Source organism: Paramormyrops kingsleyae, chromosome 21 (assembly GCF_048594095.1).
Source record: "Paramormyrops kingsleyae isolate MSU_618 chromosome 21, PKINGS_0.4, whole genome shotgun sequence".
Lineage (NCBI taxonomy): Eukaryota > Metazoa > Chordata > Actinopteri > Osteoglossiformes > Mormyridae > Paramormyrops > Paramormyrops kingsleyae.
Genome location: NC_132817.1, coordinates 8,706,377 through 8,722,839, shown reverse-complemented (window position 1 = coordinate 8,722,839; position 16,463 = coordinate 8,706,377). Strand labels below are relative to the sequence as shown.

The window sequence follows — 16,463 nt, the reverse complement described above, 5'->3', positions numbered from 1 at the left end:
CACGCGCAAGTGAGGCTAAGTTAGCTGAGATAAGGAGATTAAATGCGTGGCTAAAAGGATGGTGTAGGAAAGAGGGGTTTAGGTTTATGGGGCACTGGAGGACCTTCTGGAACAGGTGGGACCTGTTCAAGCCGGATGGGTTGCATCTGAACCGGAGGGGAACCAGTGTACTGGGAAGGCGTATTTGTAGAGTAGTTGAGGAATGTTTAAACTAGGGACTGGGGGGGCAGGGAGGTTAGTTAAGTATGTAACTGGGGGGAAACGGAAAGCCCAAAAAAATCATATTATAAGTAGGCACTGTAATAAGCCTACCCTTTGTTGTCTGTATTTAAACGCCAGGAGTATTAGGAATAAAATTCATGATTTAGAGGCTCTTATCTCATCGGACTCTTATGATATTATAGCAATAACTGAAACGTGGTTGAGTGATAAGGATGGACAAGAATATAATATGGATGGTTACACATTGTTCCGTAAAGACCGTATAGGTAAGAAGGGAGGTGGTGTTGCAGTATATGTAAAGGAAATCTTGCAGGCAAGGGAGCTTACTGATATAAGTAAAAGTACGGAAGCTATATGGGTAAAATTAGATGCTACAAACTCAAATAGCCTAATTGTCGGTGTTTGTTACAGAGCACCCAATGTAGCTGCTGAGGAAAGCAGATTGTTATACAGTGATATTAGGATTATGAGCAATAAAAATGATGTGGTAGTTATGGGTGATTTTAATCTACCGGGGATACAGTGGGACATTGTTGCTGGCTCTTCTGAAAATGAACTTGAGATGGTGGAATTAGTACAGGATTGTTTTTTTACTCAGTTTGTTAACACCCCTACCAGGGGAGATGCCATTCTTGATCTTGTTTTGTCTAATAACCAGGACAGGATTGGTAAATTAGAGGTTTTAGAACCACTTGACAGTAGCGATCATAACATGGTTAAATTTGAGGTTAAGTTTAGTGCCCGAAGAGCAAAGTCCAAATCAAAAATATATAATGTTAGGAAGGCTAACTTCAATTGTATGAGATTAAAACTAGAAACCGTGAACTGGATGGAGTTAAATAACAAAACTGTTGAAGAGGCATGGGAATTTTTTAAAAGCACATTATTGCAAGTACAAGAGGACTTCATACCTGTTTCTAGCAAGAATAAATCTAGGAAATTGCAACCTAGGTGGTTTAATAGGGACATAAAGTATAAAGTAAGGAGGAAAAGGGCTTTGTTCCAGAGATGGAAAATAACTGATGATGACATAATAAAGCAAGAGTATCTAAATCTACAGGCTGAATTAAAAAATGACATTAGACGAGCTAAAAGGAATGTCGAAAGGAAGATCGCATTGGAGGCTAAGGATGACGTTAAAAGTTTCTTCCAGTATTTTAACTCTAAAAGAGCTCTAAAAGCTGAAATTACTAATCTGCAGGATAGTAAGGGTCTTATAATTGAAAACGACATTGACATAGTAAATGAGTTCAATGATAGTTTTGCACGGGTATTCACTGTCGAGGACACTAGTAACTTACCAGTTCTTATTACTAATTCAACATCGTCTATAACTAATATATATATAACTGAAGCTGATGTTTTGCAAAGCCTAGCTAAGCTCAAAATAAATAAATCACAGGGCCCTGATGGCATCTTACCTATAGTGTTAAAAGAGATGAGGGATATTATTTGCCGACCCTTAACATTACTGTTTCAAAAATCCTTATCTGAAGGTGTGGTACCTTCTGATTGGAAGCATGCCAACATAACGCCCATTTTCAAAAAAGGGGATAGAAGTAATTTGTCAAACTATAGGCCAATCAGTCTAACTTGTATAACTGGTAAAGTTATGGAGGCTATAATCAAAGAGAAAATGGTAGATTACCTGGACTCAAATAACATTTTGAGGGATAGCCAGCATGGATTTAGGAGAGGTAGATCCTGTTTAACAAATCTGTTGGAGTTTTTTGAGGAAGCTACTCAGGAAGTTGATGATAAGAAGGCCTATGATGTCATCTATTTAGATTTCCAAAAGGCTTTTGATGTTGTTCCCCACAAGAGGCTCTCACTTAAACTCAAAGCGACAGGTATTTTAGGAACTGTAGCGACTTGGATTGATAACTGGTTAACGGATAGGAAGCAGCGAGTAGTTATAAGAGGCTCGATGTCACAGTGGGCCTGCGTTCATAGTGGGGTACCGCAGGGTTCAATTTTAGGACCACTTTTGTTCCTAATTTACATAAATGATATAGACACCAATATATACAGTAAACTGGTGAAATTTGCAGATGACACCAAGGTGGGTGGTGTAGCAGATACTGAACTAGCGGCTCAGCAGCTACAGCGGGATCTTAATTTAATTAGTGACTGGGCTGACACCTGGCAGATGAAATTTAACATAGACAAATGTAAGGTACTCCATGTAGGGAGCAGAAATATAAAGTACAGGTATTTTATGGGACCTACTGAAATAAAGGTAGCTGATTATGAGAAAGACCTTGGTGTGTATGTTGATGCTTCCATGTCTCATTCTCGCCAGTGTGGGGAAGCAATAAAAAAGGCCAATAGGATGTTGGGGTACATCTCCAGGTGTGTGGAGTTTAAGTCAAGGGAGGTAATGCTAAGATTATACAATTCCTTGGTGAGACCTCACCTAGAATATTGTGTACAGGTTTGGTCACCATATCTTAACTCTATGGAGGGCACCAGGGGCCCCTTGCATGGGGGGGCATTTCTTCCCTCTTTGGAATAATTACCTTATAACTTCAGATATAAAAGTCACAGACACATGCCTGATACCTAAAATCAAAGTTGACCCCTTTACAATTGATTGTAGGAAGTTCAATAACGAAATGAATAACCTGTGTATAATTTATGGACATGCGAATATAACAAAAACAGCTGGAAAAATACAAAAACCTGTCTTTGTGTCTTGGATTTTTGTAAATATTTCAAAAACTACATGATGGAATAGGTCCAATTTTAAAAATCTGGTTCCCAAACTTGTTTTCTACATGTGTGCCCAATTTCATATCATTTGATGCAGCCCAACAGGTTTTACGGAGGAAAGAGCAAATGGTGCAACTGGGAGCCTTTCCTATCCAAAACCTAACCTAAACTAATCTGAAACTTATCCAAAATGGCAATAGTGTAACTAGCAGTGTTTTTTGGGGTAGCAACTTTCTTTCTAAATGCATTACCACTTATAGGTCAGAAGTAACAATTTGTCACACATCATCACCACACATTTGTAGGAAAATCTATATTTTATTCACACGACTTGTACCAAACTTATCCAAAACCTATCCAAAACCTATCCAAACTGGCCACAGTGTAACTAGCAGTGTTTTTTGGGGTAGCGTCTTTCTTTCTAAATGCATTACCACTTATGGGTCATAAGTAACATTTTGTCACACAAAATCACCACACATTTGTAGGAAAATCTATATTTTATTCACACGACTTGTGCCAAACCTATCCAAAACCTATCCAAAATGGCCGCAGTGTAACTAGCAGTGTTTTGGGATAGCGTCTTTCTTTCTAAATGCATTACCACTTATGGGTCATAAGAAACATTTTGTTTCTAACCCTAACCCTGCATAACTGTGCCCAAACAAAGCCCGACAAGTGCCCCGCATAACTGTGCCCAAACAAAGCCCGACAAGTGCCCCGCATAACTTTGCCCAAACAAAGCCCGACAAGTGCCCCGCATAACTTTGCCCAAACGAAGCTGACAAGTGCCCCGCATAACTTTGCCCAAAAAAAGCCGACAAGTACCGTACATAATGTTGCCCAAACAAAGCCGACAAGTACTGTACATAACTTTGCTCAAACAAGGCCGACAAGTGCCCCGCATAACTTTGCCCAAACAAAGCCCCGCGTAACTTTGCCCAAGTGAAAGCCAAAAGCGCTGCATTACTTTGCACACTTCAAAGCTTGACAAAGGCGATGCGGAACTTTTCCCAATGTACCACAATACAAGTGTTACCAAAGCAAATGTTAATTGTAATTTACTGAATCACGGAATTATAAAAATCTATAGAATAAAAGAGTAAACTGTAAATAAATGTACTTATGTCGAGCGTTGCATCCTCTCCGCGCAAAAAAGCGTCCTCCTCCATCGAATCAATGGATAAAAGCGACACTTTCTTCCCCCGAACCACTCTTCAAAATCATCTTCTGTGCTTTCTCAACAGTGAAAGTCATCCGAGCCATTTTTCTTCAGTCAAAAAAGTTGTTGTCCGAAAATAACTGGGTAAACTCACGGAGACTACGTGCGCAATGCGTAATCGAGACACTCCCACAAATACTGCACCTGCAGATAATAAGTTGCGCATTCATGTCCCCAGCGCGAAAAACAATGCCCAATCAGCACATCCCATACCATTTTGCAAACCTTAGACACACCTCTATTGGATGAAGCAAATGACACTGTAATTTGATGTTCATGTAAAAAGTTTATTATGGTGAAACATAACCATGGGCAAAGGTTCAGTGCGTAAAAAATAATGTGCTAGCAGGGAAGCAGAGCATATATCTGAAAAAATACTTGACAATGAAGGATTACAGTGATTGATTTATGTACATAAGAGATCAAGCTTTCAAACGAGGGTAACTTTGTCATTTTATTCATTGGTTTTCTTCTAAAACTCCGAAGATAATAAACATTGCACGAATGTACAGAATGCCGACTGACATTTTTCCGCGATGAGTGAGCAAGCTATTTCAGAGCATTACAGTCATATTTGTGGAAAAATGCGTGTTTTGTCTTAATACTGTGACGGTTTATGAATTATTGGCCGTGAAAGAAATAGTTTGAAGTGCTTAGTTTTCATTTTATTAACACTTATATTTTACTTCCTGACACTCGACCCGTTTAAAGATGGCTACCATGGTCATTTTATTTTTACTTGTTACAAAAAAACCATGGCACAAAAATTGCGCAACTTTCTACAGATATTATCTGAAAGGTTTTTTGTAGTGTAACAAGCCGTTTTTGGTTGATTTGATACATTTGTTTCTTTTATTGAACGTCTTTTTTTTTTGTTATTGAAAATTTGGACGTATGCGTCCGAACCACTAGGCGGCGACAATGAAAGAGTTAAAAAGGACATAGCGGCCTTAGAAAAGGTGCAGCGTAGGGCCACAAGAATGATTCCTGGTCTTAGAGGAATGTCATACGAGGAAAGGTTATTTGAGCTAAATCTGTTCAGCCTCAAGCAAAGGAGACTGAGGGGGGACATGATCCAGGTCTATAAGATTCTAACAGGTTTGGATGCTGTTCAACCGAATAGTTACTTCAGCATTAGTTCAAATACAAGAACTCGTGGCCATAGGTGGAAATTAGCAGGAGAACATTTCAAACTGGATTTAAGGAAGCACTTCTTTACACAGCGTGTAGTCAGAGTATGGAATAGTCTTCCTGATAACGTAGTGCAAGCTGAATCCTTGGGTTCCTTTAAATCAGAGCTAGATAAGATTTTAACAACTCTGAGCTATTAGTTAAGTTCTCCCCAAGCGAGCTCGATGGGCCGAATGGCCTCCTCTCGTTTGTATAGTTCTTATGTTCTTATGTTTCTTTGTCAAATCATGTAAAGGGGCTGCCTTTTCTGCAAAGTTCCTGATAAAACGCCGATAGTACGAACAAAGGCCTATGAAAGATCTAACCTCTGTAGGCGTAGCTGGACGAGGCCAGTTCAGGACTTTCTCAGTCACTTTGGGGTCTGGTTGGATACCATCCCTTGAAACAACATGGCCTAGAAAAAGTACAGACTGCTTGAAAAACTGACACTTTTGAGGATGAAGTTTGAGGCCAGCTTGCCGTAATCTACCAAACACTTCAGACAGATCCTGAATGTGGTCCTTAAAGGTCTTACTAAAGACTATTATGTCATCCAGATACACTAAAGTCTTGGTCCAATGGAGACCACGGAGAACAAGCTCCATCAATCTCTGAAATGTCGGAGGGGCATTAGTAAGGCCCATTGGCATAACTTTAAAATGATAGAGAGAATCACCTGTAGTAAAGGCAGTTTTCTCCTTGCTAGCATCGTCCATCTGAATCTGCCAGTAACCACTGGACAAATCTAGGGTGCTAAACAAGGTGGCTCCAGAAAGGGCATCTAAACTGTCATCCACTCGTGGAAGTAGGTGTGCATCCTTAATAGTAACTGAGTTCAAACGTCTGTAATCGATACAAAATCTGTAAGAGCCATCCTTCTTACGGACAAGTATCACTGGGGAGGCCCATGGGCTATGACTAGGCTCAATCAACTCAGCATCAAGAAGTTTCTGTACTTGGTTATCAATTTCCTGGCGAAGAACAGGGGATGTACGGTATGCTCTCTGACGCACAGGGGACGTAGAAGATGTCTGTATGCTATGCTTAATCAAATCAGTTCTACCTAGATCGGCAGAGGTAGTGCTAAAGACATCACAGTTCTCTCGTAGGAGGGAGTTAACCACTTCTACCTCACTGGGAGCAAGAGTGTCAGTACCCATGTAAACATTAGGTACCGGGCATGAAGGACTTGGCAGGCTTACCGGAGCCACCAGACTATCCACAGGCCTATAAAAATCCGAAGGCACATTACGCACCGTGTAGAATTGACCTAATTGAGTCTGTTTGGGCAGCTCAATATCCCGGTGTGTAGGATTAAGTAGATGAACTACAGTGAGTCCATTTTCCACATTAGAAAAACTACGAGCAACAGCTAAGTCCTTGTCAATTGTCACATTTGGTTCGAGAATACCTTGAAAACCATGAAGTTGACTTCCTGTGTCCGACGAACATGCCACTGAGGCAGGAACAACAATCTCTGTCAAGGGAGGAACTGAAACTGGTGAGAGCAAGAATACATTACAGCAGAAAGGCAATACATTCGAGGAACTGAGAAGGAACACTTTCTCATTATTAACCACAAAAGTACCACAGGCCGTGTCTATTGAGGCACCATGTGCTTTGAAAAAGTCCCATCCAAGGAGGACATCCTGTCTAGAGCCTCTTACAACGTACATATTCATACTGAATGTGTGTGACCCAAGACGTAATGCGACAGGTAATGAGCCTAAAATGTCCAATTGTTGTCCTGTCAGGGTGTGTACCACCTGGAAATTTTTCAGTAAGGGTCGACGTTGTAATGCAGGGATGCGTTGGCGTAAAGATTCACTAATGAGTGACAAACCAGCACCAGTGTCAAGGAAGACACTGACTTCTTGATCCTCAATGAGGCCTTTGACGTATGGTGTCCAGTTCATAGAGTCCAAAGATGTCACTGTGGCGTCATTGTGGGCCGCTGACCGTGGAACTGCAGATTGGCCCTCATCTCCAGTTACCTTCCGTTTCCCGACTGCTGACGTTCGGAGAAGTGTACATGACGTGATTGTGGACTTGGAGAGCGATGTCTGTAATACTGCGCATCCCTCCGTCGATCTCGGCTTCCACCTGGGCTGCTGTCATCCTTTGAATAACGGCTGTAGTTGGATTGAGGAGTCGCTGTGTCATCGTACGCCGCAAATCTTCTTTGAGGGCTAAAGCGAACATCTCGACTATTATAGTGCAGAGGTTTGTCATAGTCTTCCTGCTGATGGTAACTCGGCCTAGGGCTCCCTTGTGATCTGTGATAGGGGCTAGTGGAACGTACAGGAGATCTTCCTCTGAAATAGGACTCACGAGATGCAGTGGAATGATAGCGAGAAGGTGATAACCAACGGCCATCCTTAGCTCTGTCAGGAACAGGGGATCTCTGACGATAGGCGAAGCGACGTTCAGGAGATGAGACTGAACTGGGGTGGTGAGACTTGGACTGCATCAGCATAGTGACAACAGACTGAAGCTTGTCTACTTTGAGATGAAGGTCGCTGAGCTGCACTGCAAGCATGTTGGTAGACTCTGATGCTAGGCTGTGCACTGCCGCAGGCTGAGGAGCAGCAGGTGCCAGCAGGGGAAAAGTCTCAGTGGCCGCGGAACGTGCTCTCTCGCACCTACCAGCTACTTTAATGGCTTCTTCAAGTGTGGTAACGCCAAACTCGTACAACTTAGATTGCAATGCCGGTTCAAGTCCAGATGAAAATCTTCGCAGAATTTCTCCTTTTATGGCTGATTCTCCATAATCTGGGAAAGCTTGATGAACTAGACGGGTCAATTCAGCAGCATATACTTCCAATGGCTCATTACTCTGACGTGGTCTGGCATTCAAGTAAGTTTGAAACGTCCTTAGCAACTGTTGTTGATCAAAAACTGCAGCCAGTTTGCTACATGTGGTGTCATAATTAACTTTTACGTCATCTGCTAAACTGTCCCAGTAACTAAATGCAGCACCCGCCAATCTTGAAGGAAGAACTTTGGCGAGCTGAGGTTTGTCCATACCAGAGGTCTCACAGCATACCTGAAAACGACGAGCCCATTGAGAAAAACTTTCGTTGCCGTCTCCAGCGAAATCTGGGGGTAAAACAGCTCTGAAGTGCACGTGCGGGTTAGTTCCGTTGTCTTCCGCCATGTTTAAAAAGAATTAAGTCACTGAAGTGCTGTATCAGCTCAATCCAGCGGAATCTTTTTATTGCAAAATGGTGGTCGGAGCCCGCCACAAAAAGGGGGTAACGCGCACACGTATCAGAAAAATGAGCGCCGTTTACTCCCGGCAAAAAGCCAACTTCAAAAAGAAAACCGCGCTGCAACCGTCGTCTTTTACTGTGCTTTTTATCTTCCTCTCCGAAATAAAATGAAAGAACCAAATAACCGAACGTGAAATCAAAACTCACACGATGGTGAAAACAAAGAAAAACCCTGCTCTAAAATTATAGATAGCCTGTCGAAATACAGTCCATATATTCGAAATGGTACGTAAAGCAAAGTACGTTTCAATCTAAATTAATCCACCAGTACAACTGATCCAGCATATACGAAGAAAAAGGGTAGTGATAATCATATAGTGCACTCTTCGTCACCTTACCAGCAACTTTTCCAAAAACGCTGACGGTTATCCCACCGCTGCCACCAATAAATGTAAGGCGGGGAGTTGTAGCTGCCCGTGGGTGGATGTTAATAAAGATGATGGACTTGGAAATATATCGACGGCTAATAGTTTTTATTGAGCGGGAGCCTAGAGCTGGGGAAGAGAACAACCACCGTCCGATACCAACTCTCCGACCCACTCCCGCGTCTACGTCATCAGCCCCTCCTTTTCAGAGGGTGCAACCAATATAACAGTCCCTCACGGAAACATGCAACATACAATACAAGGAACTTTAACAAACGGCTTCACATTAGTGTTATTAACAGCAGCTAACAGCACAGTAGCGCAAACAAAAGGGCTGCATACACCGAAGTAGTTCTTGCTTGGTCATTGGCGTGGGAAAAGGCGGTTCTAATGTTATTAGGAGGGTAATAAGCGTTACCTGCAAGATCACTATTTTTCTTTTTGCTGCAATTGTTTTCATTATTACTTTAACTTGACACATCACATCTTTAAATTCTCATCCTTGCATTAGAACATAGACCAGTTAATACTGATCGATGTTCTCATGCTGCGTCATGTTTTAAAATTACTACACACTGAATATTGAACTGAAGCTTGACATAAAAAAATTAAATCGCAAATCAAATCGTAATCACAATTTCTGTCAGCGAAATCGCAATTCGATATTTTCCCCAAATCGTGCAGCCTATCTTGGTTTCATATTCACATAAAAACAGATTTTGCTGTTGTCGGCGTATTTAGGCTTAAATATCATAAAACATAAAAATAAAAGTAACAGTAGCTCTCTGTGTATATTACCCATCCATCCATCCATCTTCTAACTCATCATCCTGCTAAGAGTCACAAGGGTACCCAAAGCCCTGAACACTATCCATTCCCTGATTAGACTTTTATGCAGCAATTCTGTATATAATGAAAATATGACAAAAAAAAATCTATCTACTAACCCTATATTAGCTGCTTATCTTGTGCATGGTCTGCAGTGCAAACAAAAAACATAAATTTTTTGAGTGTCACCATAATTTTTATAGCCTGGGACGCTATACTGGATCAGCAGTTGGAATTTGGATACATGGATGGATGGATGGGTTAATGTAGATATGATGATATGTGAGTCTTCTATGGACACTGTTTAATAACAACCACAAATGCAAGAAGCTTTACGCAGAGCCGTCATTTAATGAGGCATGCAGTAAAATGTTTTACACAAGCGCTCAGGGTAGCCTTTGTGAGTAGAGTGTTTGTGGGGCTCAGCCATTCTCTCTCTGTCCCACAAACAGAAGAAAGCAGTGCGGGAGCAGTGGCTTATGGAAGGACAGGGCGCCCCCTGTGGGCCAGGGCAGGAAGGCAGCGGGCAGCAGATACAGGAGCAGCAGGAGCAAATCAGGACCCATCAGAGCATCATCTACAGGTGACACGAGACTCAAAAGACAGAACGTTAAATGTATTAAAACAGTCATGATTCCAGAGCAGAAATAGATTTATTACTAAGCATATTTGCAATCATTTTGCTTAAGGAATCAATGTCACAATGGTAGAAGCAGCATTTTATGATGTAAGCTGAAGCAGATTGATGGCATCGGACTGTAATGGTACTGATGATGAAATAAAAAGTTATGCTATGGACCAAGTTGTGACATCCATTCCATCACAAAAATGTTTTTTCACCTTTGATTCGTTTTCTCAAGCTCTAAGCACATTGGTTTCATGGTTTCCATGGAGACCACTAGACTAACAGTTTGGTAAATTAGAAAACAAGCCATTTGGAAAGGAAACAGAGTCTATCTCCAGCATGTCATGCCACATTGATTGTAGCCAGAGACCTTAATCCCAGAGATGATGACTGATAGTGTCGCTGATAAACCCCAGAAACGTCAATAACAACGATTTCAACATGGCTCCTCTAGATGTGACAAATCCAGTTAGTCATCTAATTTTTAACCATGGCGCCACCTGCTGTCCATTCGTTGAAAAGGATAATGCCAGTGCAAAACCTTGCCTTTATATGACCTCTCCCAGTTACCATCTGCTTTAAAAAGTCACACCCTCTGAAGACAAGAAATAAACCAAATGTCCTTGGGTTATTGTTGTATTTGGTTTTTTTTATGCCAGACATTTTATATATTTTTTTGTCTTACAGTGTCAGTGTAAAATAATCTTCATGTGACTTAATATGCAGCTACTGTAACTCATGGAGCAACATTTGAATCAATGTGCTGCCCTTGGAATAAGGTCAATATTCCCTAAGTCAGTGTGGCTCTAACCGGTCCTCAGGGACCCCCCCAGACAGCCCACGTTTCTGCTTCCTCCCAAAAATGTGGACTGTCTGGGAGGGAGCAAAAACGTGATTCATGAGGCTACTCAGGATTACAACATCTTCTGCCTCCCAGGGACTTTGCTCTAGCTGAGTACTGTTAGCATTTTGCCCGAAGTAGCAATGATTCTCCTTGCAGAATGGAGAAAGAAGTGGAGGCTTTGGAGAGACAGGAAATGATGATTTCCGCCAATGAGGATTTTATCCTGAGAAGGCTGAAGACAGTGGAAAAGTCTGCACAAGACGTTATAAAGGTATCACCCTGCACAGATACTTGTAAAAAATGTTTTGTAAGGCAGTGAAGGGAAATGTGTTAAAATCATATTTATCATTAAAACTTTTAATCAAGTTTTCATGTTTAGTCACTTAGTAATTATAATTTCAAATGACATCATTTCAAATGACCATATTCAAATGAAGATTTTCATTTGTAAATTATTTTTGGGCTGAGATGTATAGAAATATTTTTACCTGATGTTTCTGATATCTGAAATGTTTTGTTGTACCTCTATACAGGCAGTCAAGTCTCGAATACAAGAAGGTATACTTCTGCTGTTATGTTGGTTCGGACTTTGTTTTTCATTTAAAAAAAATAAACCAAAGCCGACTGGCACTAATTTTAAGTTTTGCATTGTAGAGACTTCTGAGCATGTTCCCTCCACAAATGCATCCACATCCTACAGATCTCCACGCCTGCAGAAACACAATCCAGGGTCAAACGTGGACCAACCGACAAGAGGTTAGACATCAAATCACAGTCATGAAATTTATTAAATATAACAATAACCTGTAACCTGCCTTGCCTAGAGTGAAATCTAGAGAAGTACATTTATATCGACCAATCAATATAATCCTCCATAGACAATGTTATGTTTTTTTTTGCAGTAGCTTCTTGAAATTACATCAAAATGATTGAGAGTTGACTGGCAAGGTTATTAAAAGTAAAAACAATAACCCTCATTGGTACCTTTTTTTCTATCCTTAGCTCTGTATGCCTTGGAAATAAATGTTCAGAAGGATAAGAGGACCGGAGAGAGCGTGGTCCTATCAAAAGCAAGCATCCCACCACAGCGAGCTCAGCACAATGGCGTGAAAGTCTATGATGACGGGAGAAGGTCGGTTTATGCCGTGTATCCAGAAGAGCAGGACTTCAATAAGCTCAGTCCTGATGAGGTGGAGCAGCTCCTGAGGACGGCCCCTAAGCAACCGTTCAGAAATGTCCCACAATGCCATGGGTCGGGGACCCCAAGGTTAAGTGCCACGCAACCAAACCCTAGAAGACCAGTGGCAGACCAAGTGACAGCAAAGTCCAATGGAGTTCAGGGGTCAAGTCCAACAATCCCCAAGATCACGTGCAATGAGCAGTTTTGGGAACATGGGTGTTCCATGGTGCCATCTTACATTCCAGTTTCCTGTAGTGACGAACAAGGTGGACACTATGGCCAGAACATTAGGCACAGCCAAAGGTGTTCCACAAAGTCAGGAGACAATGAAGCAATACAAAGACCTCATAACTCTAAGCATGATTCTGGGGACACCCCTACAGGGACTCCCAAGGAGCCCCCTAGGGATTCCTCAAATCATAGGAATCCACCTCTTTCAAACTCCCAGAATTCCAGAGGCGACGAGCTGAACACCATGTCGGACGATCTCGACTCTTTAAAGCCAGTCACAATGATCTTCATGGGTTACCAAAGCATCTCGGACGACGTGCACGTTCCGGGCCACGATGGAGCAATCCGGGCTGAGCTGGTGATCATCGCCAGCGACGACGATGATGAAGGCCACCGTGGTGTGGTTTGCCACCCCAGCAGGAGCCCCGGGCCAATACGGCACCTCCCCGCGGCCCAGGGCAGCGGCAGTGTGCCTGAACACATTCAGGAAGCCAAGCTAATTCCCCCCACAGCAAACATGGCGACAGACGGGGATGTCATGACAGATGCCTCCACCGCAGGTAGTAAAAAAAATAAGAAGGAGAAAGCGCTGTGTTGCTCTCTGATGTGACTCCACCACACTAACATCCTCTTCTGATCTGATGCACTTTCATGATTGCTAACATAGATGTGCTTTTTACAAGACATGTGATGGACATACTATGACTCACCAGCTAATCAGTTCTTCAGTCCCTGCCGGTTCTACATGTTTCCCCTACATAAGACGGTTCCTCATTGACCCGAACGTAATCCATCCAAAAGAGCTGTTCAATGAATCACATGTTGACAGTCATTTTTCATATTATTGAGCAGTACCAGGATGTTTGTTTTTTCCGGCACCTTCCTTTGTGCAGCCGTAACAATCTGTGACAGTCCATCAAGGTTTTGGCCTGTAACAGGAACCATCTGGCCAGAGACCACCTTCCAATGGATCTTTCCAACACCGCATGATGTGATTGGTTAAACACATCATTGTCACACAGTCAAAGAGAGCCATAGAAGAATGCTTCGTGTGATGGTGTTTTATGGTTTTTAATAAATATTGTAAGAGGAAAATAATATAGCCTTAACTACAGTGGATCTATATCGCAGTGAGTCATCTCTGGTTCAACAGAGATTGATTCAACAGGGACCGTGACTTTTTTTAAATGGTTGCAGTGTATAGCACTTAATATCCTTCGCAACTATATCTATTTATATAATTAGTCAATGAAAAGTCCAGTGCTATTCATGTGGATCTTGTCCAAGATTTCTTTTGGCAGTTTTTATTAACCTAATCCTGTGCCCCCCATCCAGTTCACAGATTTGCTCATGTTTCCGCTAATTCTAAAGCCCTTGATTCACTGGCTCAGGCATGCAGGTGGGAGCTGTGAAAGTGTGGACTGGATGTCGGGACCGGAAGACTAAATAGAATCAGTTTTAATGCTGTCGGGGATTTAGCAGCATTTTATGTAGGTTAAATCGATGTTTGTTTTTCTGATGTCACCGCCATATAATAATGAGAACATAACTGCAGTTCTGTTATACCTTATTCAGTGGAAAAAAAGCACTGAATGCTGACCAGCTGTGGTAATGCCCGCGAACGCTCAAAGGACGTGGTAATCCAAACTTTACTGCCACCTAGTGATGATTCACAGATATGCAACAATGGCTGCATAACCTGTTCTTGCTCTGCATAGCCCTCATAGGCCAGCCTGCTTTTACACTAATCCCTTAACTAATCGTTATATTATTTACATTATACTTTTATAAATCGCTTTTGTGCTCTAATAATATTTTCGTTATGCATTATCCCTAATAATTTGCATTCTTTATATTATATAATTTTGACTTCTGTGGATTAAAGTCATTAGTTGTTTTTTTTATCTTTCTTTTTTCTGCACTTTTCATCGTATTTTGAATGACTGGGGTTGTTTTACAATAAATCTGTAAGACATATTTGGGCAAGTTATTTAACACAGTTGTAACATGTTTTGTGCATACGTGTGCATGTATGTGTATATATACACAGGTATGTGTATATATACACACATAAGTTTCCTGGTCAACAAACACATCTCGTCCTACTCACTGAAGTCAATGAGGAAAAGTTGGTATTGTATGAGATTTTGGAATAAAGGCAACAAAGGGCGCTGTCTGGCCACAAAATGTCCAAGCTAATCATTCCATTTTAAATCATTATAATCTAGCTTCCAAAATGTAGCCCATTCCGAGGCCTAGTCCTTCGTCAGACTTTGAAATGAATGTCCACTGCCATTAAGTGTCCTGGACACGAAATGACATTTCATAATGTGCCTCTTGAGTTATATAAGCAACCTTACAAGTTACATAAGCCATCAATATATTTGTAAAGACAAATTGAATCAATCTTGCTGCCGTTTACATTCACACAGCTTTTGTCCCTTAGTAAATCCATGTAAAATGTAAGCAAAAGATGGCTTCTCTCTGGGGTCCTAGATTTCCATCTAAATTGTGATTTGCTAGTCTCACATTTTACAAGAAATGATGAGAGATGCCCTTTTAAATTCCCCAAAGAGCTTTCTTCTTATGTACGGTATATTTTAAGACGAAAAGGAGCGCAGTCTCACCCATGTTTTCGCTCTCAGCCACGGCGACCCTCATTAGCAGGCCGGCGATGTCACACTGACAGTCTGTGTTTTTCCCACAGCGACGCGTGAGGGGATGAAGGCACTAAGCAACGAGACTTAATCTTCCAGGGAATACGACCCCCTCCCCTCCACAATCACCATATTCTGCTGAGAACCACAATGCAATCCAGACTTAACTATCAGGAGACCGCAGATGGAGAAGTCTATAAATACAAACGGATCTTCAGAGGAAATGTTTTTCTATTAAGTACAAGCTAATAACATAAATTTTAATGTGATCTGGTGCCAATCGCGATAAGTAAGAAAATTACCAGCGGTACCATCAGCTGTATCTGTTTCTATGTGCCTTTTGACTTTTGATGCCGTCAGGTTTTTATTAATGTGTAATATGCTCATAGAACTATCAAGAAATCAACAAAAAGAATCTATGCAGAAGTATATGAAATAATTGTGTTTTATGCCTGCCTGCAATAAAGTTAAAAGTTAATGATAAAACTATATGCAGTTTTTATTGCACTCTGAATGAAGAATATGAACAGCAGAGCACTCTGAGAGCTGGATCAGAGACACGCATGTAAGCATGCATGGTGTTACTCACATTGTCGATAGCATCTATCGGCGTTTTTAATGCAGATCTCGAAAGTGAATTTTTAGACGTCCTATACGCAACTGGATGTTGAAAACAAAGCCAGGATAATCTATTTAATAAACAGCTCGCGGATCCTCCCAGTGTTGTGACAGCTGTTGGTGGCATCCCTCCAGACAACCTGTGCTACTTCTATCTATTTTCCAGATATATTTCCGAATGCATGCTGAAAGCACGTGATCCGAATAGCCGTATGCAAACCACCCGTATAACTAGCACTGGCATTTCGATTCCAGGCGTTACATTTCTTATTAGCACGCACTTAATGCATTACCATTATCCGTCCGTTCCGCTAAATGAATTTACACAGCTCTGACACTATTCACCAAAGGAAAGTTTCCATTCATTTGCAGAATTCCACACTTTTAATGAAAATTACATGTTGTGTTCTGCACGAAAAAAGAACTCAGTATTGTCCTAACGTTTAAAATTAATAAAAAAAAATAATACTGACAAGGGCTGCTGTTCATACACGCTGCGCCTGCATGGTCTGTCCAG

The 16,463-nt window shown here is 41.4% G+C and overlaps 1 protein-coding gene across 5 annotated transcripts in view; it reads left to right on the top strand.

Moving 5' to 3' along the window:
* The window catches only part of LOC111858458 (palmdelphin-like), a 45,159-nt gene extending 29,345 nt beyond the window's left edge, over positions 1-15,814 (top strand). For 4 of the 5 annotated variants that reach the window (XM_023840250.2, XM_023840249.2, XM_023840251.2 and 1 more), the window contains 5 exons: positions 10,244-10,374; positions 11,417-11,531; positions 11,794-11,818; positions 11,915-12,016; positions 12,263-15,814. In XM_023840250.2, the coding sequence (XP_023696018.1) occupies positions 10,244-10,374; positions 11,417-11,531; positions 11,794-11,818; positions 11,915-12,016; positions 12,263-13,281 (1,392 nt within the window). In that variant the 3' untranslated portion in view covers positions 13,282-15,814. The remainder of the gene's footprint in view (positions 1-10,243; positions 10,375-11,416; positions 11,532-11,793; positions 11,819-11,914; positions 12,017-12,262) is intronic. The other variant, XM_072704247.1, reaches the window with a different exon arrangement.
* Positions 15,815-16,463: the final 649 nt, after the last annotated feature.